We start from the raw sequence: 10,591 nt of genomic DNA on the forward strand, positions 1-10,591 counted from the left end.
AAATATAGCCTCTGCGTGGGGCTACGTGACGTCATTGGTTGCTTTGTGGGCGTGGAAAGATCGAGCCCCACTCCGATTGGCTGAAGGATATGTGACAGCTTCCGGTGTTACGGTGCACGAGATTTGAAATTTTGGGTGAACTGCTGTTCACTTTCTTCGATTCCGCCAACTTTTCTTTAATAATGCAAATACAGTTTCGTCCTAAATTAAGTGAAGTATCTGTTACTACATTTTGAACGCCGTGTTTCAGTAATTCATGCTAAATTAAACGGTGTGTTTTGTTTCGCTAGCAATTTAAAGCTCACCTCGGCTACCTTTTAAACGAAACTGTCAGCAAGTACCCTTATTAGTTTTTAAACTCTACATTATACACTCTCGCTTCTGTGTACCTTGGTGAAATACTTTGTGAAATTTGACCCTTTGAACTGTGGGATAGGGAACTATGAGCAATGAGACGTGTAGATTATTTGAAAGAGTTGCACAAAAAATGGGCTGGTTCGACCAAGGACTGGAAGAAACAGAAGAAAAGGTTTGTGCGTTGTTCATTTCATATATCTGGCAGATTCAAACTATAAAGTCTTTATTTTTCCACAGTCTTGTATCGCCAAGTTAAAAAAAATAAAATTGAATTGATTCAATTAAAAAATATTACTAATTATTTATATATATATTTTTAGCATTCCTGGGTCCAGAAAACCTTGATTTTGAGTTGCAGACTGTGCTCATATAAATTGTGATTCTTATTTTTGGTGTTTTAGCTGAGGAACATGATTGGAAAGACTCGTCATGCTGGAACAAGCGGTCACCAGTCTGTGGATGGATCGACTGGACCCAGTCCTGGTGCCCTCTCTGACAGTGAAGTTGACCCAGAGAAGGAGAACCACCACTTCAATGGCAATAATTACAGAAACAAGTCTCTGATTGAGTCCAGTGATGATGACTTCGACCAATGTGAGTTAAATTTAACAAACGTTACGTTTAATATAATCATGTGTGATGACACTTGTTTGGATAATGTTTCCTTTCCATCCCATAGTTCTTGTGGAACGGGCCACGCCCAAAGCTAAACCTACCCTTCAGAAACCTTGTAGTGCTACAAAGACCATCAGGTATTAGCTTTGCATATGTGAAAATCTTGATCAATTTCTTGATCCTTCTTCAGTGGGCCTTAAGGTTTTGATTAAGGGTTAAGGGTTTGATCACTATTTCTAAACTTCCCTTTATTTAGTTCTCATCTCGTGCTGAGCTCAGATGATGATGACGGCCAGTTTGAGACTTGTAAGTGCAGCTGTCTTTACCTGGATGACATGGATGAACATTGTTTTGATTGCTCTTATTCATCTTCATTTACAAGTTCTGCAACGAGTAAAAACCCCAAATGCGAAGCCAAAGAAAACGTCAGCCAGTGAAGATAGGCGAGTTTTTTCGGCTGCTCTACATGACGATCATTCTCGGAATAATTTGCGTGTGTTTTAAAATGTCTTCTTTTTAACTCTTAGTCTGAAAGCCTTCATTGTGGGCGACTTCTCCTCAGACGACGACTTTACGGAGAAGAAACCAACGTTTAAAGGTAAATCAGACATCGCCACATTCAGTTTCTTTTCAGAGGGTTAAAATGGCAGTTTTTTTAATTGACCTTTGCAGCACCTGCAAAGGTCAATACTCAGGCATCTCAGAAACCACAGAGGAAACTGTCATCTCAGTCGGACTCCGTCTTTGTCAGTGATGATGATGATGACGATGATGATGACGTTATTGTGGTGAAGAGCACGTGGAGGACGCGCCACTTAAAGCCGCCACCCAAGACTAAGGTCAAAAATGCTGTGCTGGATGATGAAGCTGAGAGTTTAGCAGCGGGGCTGGTCTCCTCTCCCTTCTCTCTTCCTGGACATCCAGCGGTGACATCGCTGTCCACTCCCAAACACACCTTTCCAGCGCCCACCACTAAAGATGACTCGCCCAGCTCTGACGAAGAGTTCAAGTCCTTACTGGAGAGGCTAAAAAAGAACAACAAGTTCCGCAGTACCACATTCTCACCACAGAGCACACACGGTAGCTGTTATGTTTGGATTTTTACAATCTAGCAGCTTTTGAAGCTACTTTTCTTTTGTTCAAACTGTTATGTTGTTTTCACATCCAGGAGACAGTAAGGGCGCCCCTGTGTCAGGAAAGGGATTTAAAAAGCCGGCTTCTAGGTCATTAGGGGAACCAGCCGGGAACATGCAGACGCCGGTTAAACCCACCATTTTAAAGCCCACAGTCAGTCAAACAGAACCCCGACCCAAGCCTATCAGCAGGTACTCGTGGAGGATATGTTAACGTTCAATCGTTCAATGGTACTTTTGCGTTTGTCTTACATTTGTCCCTGTTCTCCTCCTGTGTAGGGTGACTTTATGTAAGACCCCAGGATGCTTCTTGCCATCCTTGAGCAATCCTGGAAACGGCTACAGTCAGAATTTTAAACAGAAGAAGGAGGAACTCACCAGCCGACTTTACCAGCTGTACAACGCCAGCGTCTTCGACAACAAGGTATTTCTATGTTTTCATGTTTGCTGCTTTGGTCACTTGGCCAAATGTCGTCAACCGCACACATGTATTTTTTCTATTTTGTGGCTCACAGCTCCCAGCCAATATGCCAGTGACCTGGAATAAAAAAATGCGCAAAACAGCAGGCTACTGCATCACTGGGCAGGAGCGAGCTGGGGGCAGCCGCTATGCCCGCATTGAACTGTCAGAAAAAGTCTGTGATTCTCCAGGTATAGCTCTTCCTCAGTCAAACCAAAGTGCGTATGTGTGACACGCAACCTTTGTGATGCTGGATTTGATGTGCAGATCGCCTCAGGGACACACTCATCCATGAGATGTGTCACGCCGCCACCTGGATGATCAATGGTGTGAGGGACGGCCACGGGACCCTCTGGAAGCTGCACGCTCGGAAAGCTACGTTGATGCATCCCGAGCTGCCGATGGTGACCCGCTGTCACAGTTACGACATCAAATACAAGTTCCAGTACCAGTGCACTCGCTGCAAGAATACGTGCGTTTCATGAATGGATGCATTAAAACCTTTCACCTTTTTACTGGTGCTAATTTTCTTTTCCCATTCTGCTGTTCTTTTCACCACAACTCTCTCCAGGATTGGACGCCATTCGAAGTCACTGGACACTCAGAGGTTTGTGTGCGCCCTCTGCACCGGACAGCTGGTTTTGCTGATGCCCTCGAAGCCACGTGCACCCACGCCTTTTGCCAACTTTGTCAAAGAGAACTACAGGACTGCGCGACAAGAGCTAGCAGGGCAAAGCCACGCGGAAGTGATGCGTAAGCTCAGTGCTGACTTTGCCTCCAAGACTAAACTCGGTTAAACAGGTTGGAACTCTGAAATACCTCAGCTAACTAGTCTCCCATAGAGCAGCTGTTTTCATTGTTATTCTTTGGTTTGTAATGTCCCTGTTATGTGTGTGTTTGTCAGTTTTCTTGGCGTTGATCTAAAATTTTCCAGGTTCAAGTGAATCTGTAGTAACCTGGACCAAGCTGAGCCTGGACTGCTTTACTGACTGGACATTTTTTTTTACCCACCGAGATCATATTTTTGTAAAAAATAAGTTGTATATTTTATACTTGCCCAATTTATCTCTAATGACGATTGCATAATAAAGTTTCACATTTCTGTGAGGTCAAATTTGCCTGACAAAACTTTCATTTGGATCTATTTAGATGTTTGTCTGATGGATGCAGAGAAAATGTTTTTGCAGAGAAACTGAAACTGAAGCCCCTTTATTTGGTTCACAAGTAATATGGAGGTTGATCAGCTGAACCTATATTTGAGCAGACTCATTTATTTTACAGTGGTGTGACGCTGTCCAGGTACTGCAGGGCTTCAATGGAGTCACCAATATTCCTGCAAGTCTTCAGGACTGTCAGTGCAGTTCAAGAGAAGATGTTAAGTTATCCCATGTGTGTTCACATGCTTGTTGCTGAGTCTGCTGTAAAACCAGTATATATGTGGGCAAGACACTCCCTATGCTCCTTTGTTACATTTAGCGCTGCAGACTTTGAATTTATACACTTCTTTAAAATGTTAAAATGGAATATCTATTAAATAATTGAACAATTTAGGTAAAAATGAAGCACACTCCCCACTTCCACCATACTATAGTAAGAATGGAAGGCAAAACCAATTGCTTCAACATATTTAATTTGACTAAAATCTACATGCTGTAAATCTCAAAAATCACTGATTTATACAAAACATTCAAGAACACAGAGGGATAAATAAAGTCAGTGCTCCATGAGAAATGTGATCAACCATATAATAAATACGGGGGAAGTTGCTCAGAGTGATTGGCAGCTTCCCTGAGGCACAGGCACAAAGTCACAGACGGCTTCATTGGTGGCTCGCCTACTGCTCCCGGTAAACATGAGGCGAGACATTAAACATGACTTATTGGCATAAAGCAGTGGTGAATGTTAAGGAGCACTGAAATGAACAGTGTGCGTCACTATGCTAGCAGAGGCACGGAGTTGAACCTGTAACTCCTGTTATCATCGTTCGACTCATTTACATTGGCAGGATTCTTCCAGAGATTGTTTTTTGGATTGAAGATAATTGTGCTCGTGTCCTTTCGGTGTTGAATACGGCAGCAAAAATAATATGCTTGGGGTTGTATGGCACAACACAACAACACAAACTTTGAGATGGACGTAGATACACGAGCAGCATCACAACTAAAACCAGAAGAGGTCTCTTCTCTTGTCAGTAAAGGCAGGTTTTCTTCATGATACGCAGGAACTCCTCCTGGTTCACCTCTCCGTCTCCATCCCTGTCTGCTTCATCTATCATCTCCTTCATACACACAATACAACAGGGAATTAGAAGCAGGAATAGGAGTCAGCCACGCTGGCTCGGTAGCGTTCAACAGTCCGTACCTGCAGTTCCTCGTCCGTGAGGTTCTCTCCCAGCTCTTTGGCAACTCTTTTCAGGTTTTTGAATGAGATCTTGCCCGTCTCGTCGTCATCAAACAGCCGGAAAGCTTTCAGGATCTCCTCTTTGGAGTCCTTCTCAGCCTGAAATCGGGAGAGAACGAGTATTGTGACAATTTCTGGGTCTTAGATTAAATGAAACTGAACAAATAAGAGGTCACTTTCAGCTTGGGTTAAGCTTCAGCTTTTAATTTGCTGTCTCAAATAAGAGGAAAGGAACCTCCACTACAGCACAGTTAAGAACAAGTCACTCTTCTATTTCCTCCCAAACACATCTACCATTTTCTGTGTCATGACAGCGAGGAAATCCACAAAGGAGATTTTCCCTGTCCCGTCTTTGTCCACTTCACTAATCATCTTTTTGATCTCCTCTTTCTTCGGTTCGAAGCCCAGAGCTCTCATTGCAACCTAGAACAGCAGCAGAAACGGACGGTGAGTGAAACACCAACTGGACCACAAAAACCTGATGATGGGCACATTTACCTTGAGTTCCTTGATGTCAATATATCCAGATCCATCCGTGTCAAATAGCTCAAAGGCCTCCCTGATTTCCTGCTTCTGCTCCTCGGTCAGCTCTGGTTTGGGGGTTGTCTTCTTCCGAGGAGGGGGCACGGGGCCTTGCAGTGATGGTCTTTTAGCACTGGTCGCCTGGGAATCAAAATATTTCGTTTTATATCTTAATACATGTATGTTTTGACTCTTCTTCTTCCGCAGCAATTCTAACAAGAATTAATCTCTTTTCTCCAAGACCCCCAATTCTAATGATAAAAATATGAAAGTAAATTTCTACGAAATGCAGCAAGCATTATGGCTATGGGTAAACATTTTTACTTACCATTGCTGTGAAACTGGTTTTGAAAAATATAATACGTGTCTATAAGCCGATCAGTATTTTCCTCGCATCTATGAAGCCACCTTCTCATTTATGGATGGGATGGTGAAACGGAGTGTGCTTTACATCCGGTATCCACGTTGACCGTCTGATTTCATTGAGTGGATGGCGGATTCTTGCTACTGTACACGTTGGATCCGTCGGACAAAGACAGCTGTTGAAATGTAAATGCAGAAGAGGAAAAACAGAAGGTTTCCAGCTAACTAGCGAGCTCAGGTTTTGCTGCTCAGTGGCTACTGTCGCGGAGCACTGGGGACGTTGAAATTATTACCCTTCTATGCCCGCGGAGGAAAGCTTGGTTTTACAGCACAGTCGGGATTTGAATCGGCACAACTAAGAGTAAAAATCGAACGCACCGGTCGGGCAAAGAGGTGATTGGTTGCTGACGGTCACGGGGCGCAAAACACAGCGCCGATCCTTTTTTGCTCCCAAATATATTCATCATAAGCACATTTTCCCTAAAGCAGTTTGGATAGTATTGTGACATATTAACATTATTTCTTAGATTGTGAATTTCTCATTGGGTCGTTCCTCGTGACGTAGTTTGTCGCGCACCGTTTTTGTTATAGGCCTAATCCCCATATTTACACTCTATTTATTAGATTTTTTTTTACCAAAATGACTTTATTGCAGCTCAGTGGATTGGTCTGATATACTCAGAGGGCGTGTTTTTCTCGCCTCAAATGCACGATTGGCTACAATTGTCGCGTTCTTTGACGTACATTGGAGCTGATTGGTTGTCGTGGACCGTCACCTTTCAGCCTGCTGCGCTTGGACCAATCAGATTTCAGATCTCACTCAGCTGATCCCTGTCGCGCAGAGCTCGCGTGTGATTAACTTCCACGCGCAGGCTGCAAAGACGCTGGCGAATGATGCGCGTTTCCAAAAGTTCCCCGCACTTGCAGAACTTTCCAAAGTTATATTTTATAGTTTCTCTCACCGCTTGGTTATTCTGGACGCATCATGGCCACGCGAGTTCGACCGGTGAGTTTAAAGCGTTTTCTAAACGTGGAAGTGTTCCAGGTGTGTAAATAACAGCGTGTGTGTGGTTTAGAGTAACAAACGGTGCGCCGTGATCGGAGGCTCTGGATTTCTGGGCAGACACTTGGTGGAGACGCTGGTGGATCGAGGTTACTCCGTCTCTGTGTTCGACATCCGCCAGAGCTACGAGCTGCCCGGGCTCACCTTCCACCTGGGAGACCTGTGCGACGAGCAGGTGGGTCCCCCGCCCACACAGGCGCTGCACTTAAACATTGCTGATTAAAATGTGTCATTTAAGTCACTCAGTCACATACTGCTAGAACTGTATCCTGGTATATCCTAGATTAATTTCTAAAATATAATTTTCTGGCAGTAGATGTGAAATATTGCTTTATTACTGGTAAAGCATTTACGTAGATATTTAGCAATTAAAGTATGCAAATGCATGTCTTAATGCTTGTAATGGGCATTTACACAACTCAATAATAAACTATTTTTCTGATCAGATTGATAATGCACAAAATACTTATTCCACATTCTGCAGTATATGTTTAAATTCTCCTTTCCCTCTCCTTTCAACCCAGATGGGAAAGTGCATGTCTAAAGAAAATTGTTAAAGTAAGAATAATTAAGAAATTTAAAGAAAAATCTTCTCAAATTAAAGCAAGTTACAGGTGTGACCCTTTGACCTTTATCTGCAAATGTAAAAAAAAAAACTCAACTGTGGGAAAAGATTTGAGTTTTTGTGCTCTGAGAGTGTGGCTCTGATATCCATCCATCCATTGATTAATTAATTCATCCATCCATCAAGAAAAGAAGAAAAAAAGAACCAGCGAAGAAAGCTGGCATAGCAACTGTAACCGTGGGGGGCGGGACTTAGGACGTCAACGGCGCTCTATACCTGTTAATGACGTATGATGAGCCTGAGGGGAGAGGTGACCTGGATGTTTGTACTTATAGAAATACATTCTGTCACATATCATATTTTTATTTACTTTTACTGAATTGCTAAAGTTTATAAATCACTTTTTAAGGTTATTCAATTGAAAAATGAAATGGGTATAAAGTAGAAATCAGTTAACTGCTCAAAAACCTGATTTTAAAAAAACCCCAGGCTCCTTTTCATGAACCAGAGTGATGCATTTATCACCTGTCTGCCTCACTCTGCTTCAGGCGCTCCTGCCAGCTCTGAAGAATGCTTCACTGGTCTTCCACTGCGCCTCCCCAGCCCCCGCCAGCGATGACCGTGAGCTCTTCGAGAGGGTCAATATTCAGGGTACGCGCACCGTTATTCAGGCGTGCCTCGAGGCTGGAGTGCAGGTGAGTCACTGGAAACCGTTTCTGTCTTTTACTCTGCATCACAATCGCAAATGTTACCGAGTGGTGCTGATTGTTTGATTCCATTAGAAACTGGTCCTGACCAGCAGCGCAAGTGTGGTGTTCGAAGGCAAAGATATAAAAAATGGCCAGGAGGATCTACCATATGCCGGGAAACCCATTGACTATTACACAGAGACAAAGATCGAGCAAGAGAAGGTAAGAAAATTGTCTTTTCAAGTTTAAAATCTGTTAAAATTAGACTTTCCCTGTTTTTTTAATCTTGTTCATGGAAATTCCTTTGAGGTCATTATTCTTTATTTGCCTGTGGGCTGAATTGAATCTGCTGTCTTGCCTCTGTGCCTCAGCTGGTTCTCCAAGCTTGTGACAGAGAAAAGGATTTTCTCACAGTCGCCATCCGGCCTCATGGCATCTTTGGACCACGTGATCCACAGTTGGTTCCTATCTTAGTGGACACAGCTCGCAGAGGCAAGATGAAGTTCATCATTGGGTATGTTGGAGCGATTGATTTACTTCTAATGGCTCTCATAAGATCATCTTTGTGCAGTGCTATTTAAATAGCTTACTGAGGTTTAAGCATCCATGCAATTAAAGAAACCTTGGTGGCCAAAATGATCTGTTTGTTTCCAGGTATTCTTGTAGACTTGTGATTAGTGTTGGCTTTCCTGAATAATAGCTCTACTTTCTCTAGAGACGGGACCAATCTAGTGGACTTTACCTTTGTGGAGAATGTAGTTCATGGTCACATCCTTGCTGCTGAAAATCTGAGACCAAATTCTCCCATATGTGGAAAAGTAAGGAAAAAGGAGTTAATCTCCTGGTATTAAGATTACAGTTTGAGTTTTAAAAGAGATTAACTACATCTTTAATCCCTTTTTTCAGCCGTACCATATCACCAACGATGAGCCAGTTCGATTCTGGGACTTCATGTCTGAAGTGTTGGTGGCTCTGGGTTACGCCGCCCCTCGATTCCACCTCCCGTACATTCTGGTGTATGGACTAGCCCTGCTGCTGTGGCTTCTGTCCATGATCCTTCGCCCAGTATTGTCCTTCAAACCCACTTTTACACCAATGAGAGTGGCGCTTGCTGGAACGCACCACTATTACAGCTGTGACCGAGCCAAACAGGATCTGGGCTACAAACCGGTGGTGAGTCTGAAAGAGGGGATACAACGCACAGTCCAGAGCTACCCTCACCTCAGAAAAGGTGCCTGAGGACAGAATTGATTTGGACACTTTGGACCAGAGTTTAGTTCTACATGTTAAATTTGCCTTTTCGAGGTTGTTGTATAAGGCGTCCACCAGCAGGTGGCAGTATATGAGTCATCAAATTACACAATACACACATTGGAAAAGACTTGATGGAAATCTGAAAAATCGAGTTAATAAAGACTTAATGTAATGAATAGACACTTCTTTAAACTACAAAGATGCACAAGTGTTTCAGTCATTGTATTTTATTATTAAGATGCTGCTGCCTGAAAATGCCTTCATACTTATTGTGAAATAAGTGAAATAGAGTCCTAATAAAAATCTTGCAGTCTCCAGCACTGAATTGTTTCTTCAGACCCGTCTGTGATGCTCAACACCATACAGATGAAGAATTGAGCTATCTGAGAACAGCAGTGGCCTGAAATGTCTTTCTAACCAGTTTTTAAGTATATTATCTTAATCTAGTAGGAACAAAACACTTCACCAATTCGCTGTCAGCCCAAGTCTTTCACAGTCTTTCCATCAATTCATTGTAACCGCAATAAAGGATCGTCATGAATTACATGCAAATGAGGACTAATCTGTCGGGCATGTAGGCAGGTTTTCTTCCTCCCATTCTTTGGAATATTTGCCAGATGATCCCTAAAATAACCCACTGGAGCTAAACTACTGTATACTTGACATGTTTTCGCTGTGATACTGTGGTAGCTCAGGGAGCAGCGTGTGTCACGGTGGGACAATCTGAATACTATAACTTCGATTACAAAGCTGAAGTATTAATAGAATGGTATCGTAAAGTACAAGCCCTTTTCTTTGTCACTGATGATGACAAAGAGGCGCTGCCTTTGGATCTGACCTCATTCTCGTAGCAGCCGCGTAAAATTGACTGATTAACTGCTGCTGCCACACGACTGGGACATTGCTGCCATTCCGTGTCTTGGCGTGGCAATAGCAAGATGGAGGGGGGTTATCTTAAGCCATCGAGCTCTTTCCTTTCTATTTTGCAACAGCAGCACCCGAATGATTCAGTGCCAGTGTCTGCACCACTGAGAAAGGTTGCTTGACTGGTTTGTTGCTCAGGGGAAGAGGAAGAGGGATCCAGCTAGATAATAGACCAGAGCGTCTACATTTGCGAGCATGCACGCTGGAGTGAAACTCCCTGCCTCCCCCAATTCTGTCAGGCTCGTT

At 43.2% G+C, this 10,591-nt stretch overlaps 3 protein-coding genes across 4 annotated transcripts; 2 read left to right on the plus strand and 1 right to left on the minus strand.

The window, feature by feature from the left end:
- Positions 1-94: 94 nt before the first annotated feature.
- Positions 95-3,679, plus strand: gcna (germ cell nuclear acidic peptidase). 2 transcript variants are annotated; one of them, XM_057042893.1, is made up of 13 exons: positions 95-529; positions 759-951; positions 1,037-1,109; positions 1,229-1,278; positions 1,355-1,415; positions 1,500-1,570; positions 1,645-2,052; positions 2,141-2,297; positions 2,385-2,529; positions 2,621-2,756; positions 2,833-3,037; positions 3,137-3,366; positions 3,470-3,679. In XM_057042893.1, exons 1-12 carry the CDS (start codon positions 443-445, stop codon positions 3,360-3,362), a joined length of 1,812 nt encoding a protein of 603 aa, XP_056898873.1. In that variant the 5' UTR covers positions 95-442; the 3' UTR covers positions 3,363-3,366; positions 3,470-3,679. The 2 variants fall into 2 exon arrangements, with proteins under 2 accessions (XP_056898873.1, XP_056898872.1); XM_057042892.1 differs by having other exon boundaries at positions 3,137-3,679.
- A 499-nt stretch (positions 3,680-4,178) lies between these two features.
- Positions 4,179-6,140, minus strand: cetn2 (centrin, EF-hand protein, 2). The gene is made up of 5 exons (XM_057042903.1): positions 5,816-6,140; positions 5,464-5,628; positions 5,260-5,388; positions 4,927-5,064; positions 4,179-4,843 (listed from the first exon to the last, which is right to left on the minus strand). Exons 1-5 carry the CDS (start codon positions 5,816-5,818, stop codon positions 4,754-4,756), a joined length of 525 nt encoding a protein of 174 aa, XP_056898883.1. The 5' UTR covers positions 5,819-6,140; the 3' UTR covers positions 4,179-4,753.
- Positions 6,141-6,687: 547 nt separating this feature from the next.
- nsdhl (NAD(P) dependent steroid dehydrogenase-like) lies at positions 6,688-9,738 on the plus strand. The gene is made up of 7 exons (XM_057042896.1): positions 6,688-6,856; positions 6,927-7,088; positions 8,027-8,173; positions 8,261-8,389; positions 8,539-8,681; positions 8,883-8,985; positions 9,074-9,738. Exons 1-7 carry the CDS (start codon positions 6,836-6,838, stop codon positions 9,404-9,406), a joined length of 1,038 nt encoding a protein of 345 aa, XP_056898876.1. The 5' UTR covers positions 6,688-6,835; the 3' UTR covers positions 9,407-9,738.
- Positions 9,739-10,591: the final 853 nt, after the last annotated feature.

This window comes from Takifugu flavidus, chromosome 9 (genome assembly GCF_003711565.1).
Source record: "Takifugu flavidus isolate HTHZ2018 chromosome 9, ASM371156v2, whole genome shotgun sequence".
Classification (NCBI taxonomy): Eukaryota; Metazoa; Chordata; class Actinopteri; order Tetraodontiformes; family Tetraodontidae; genus Takifugu; species Takifugu flavidus.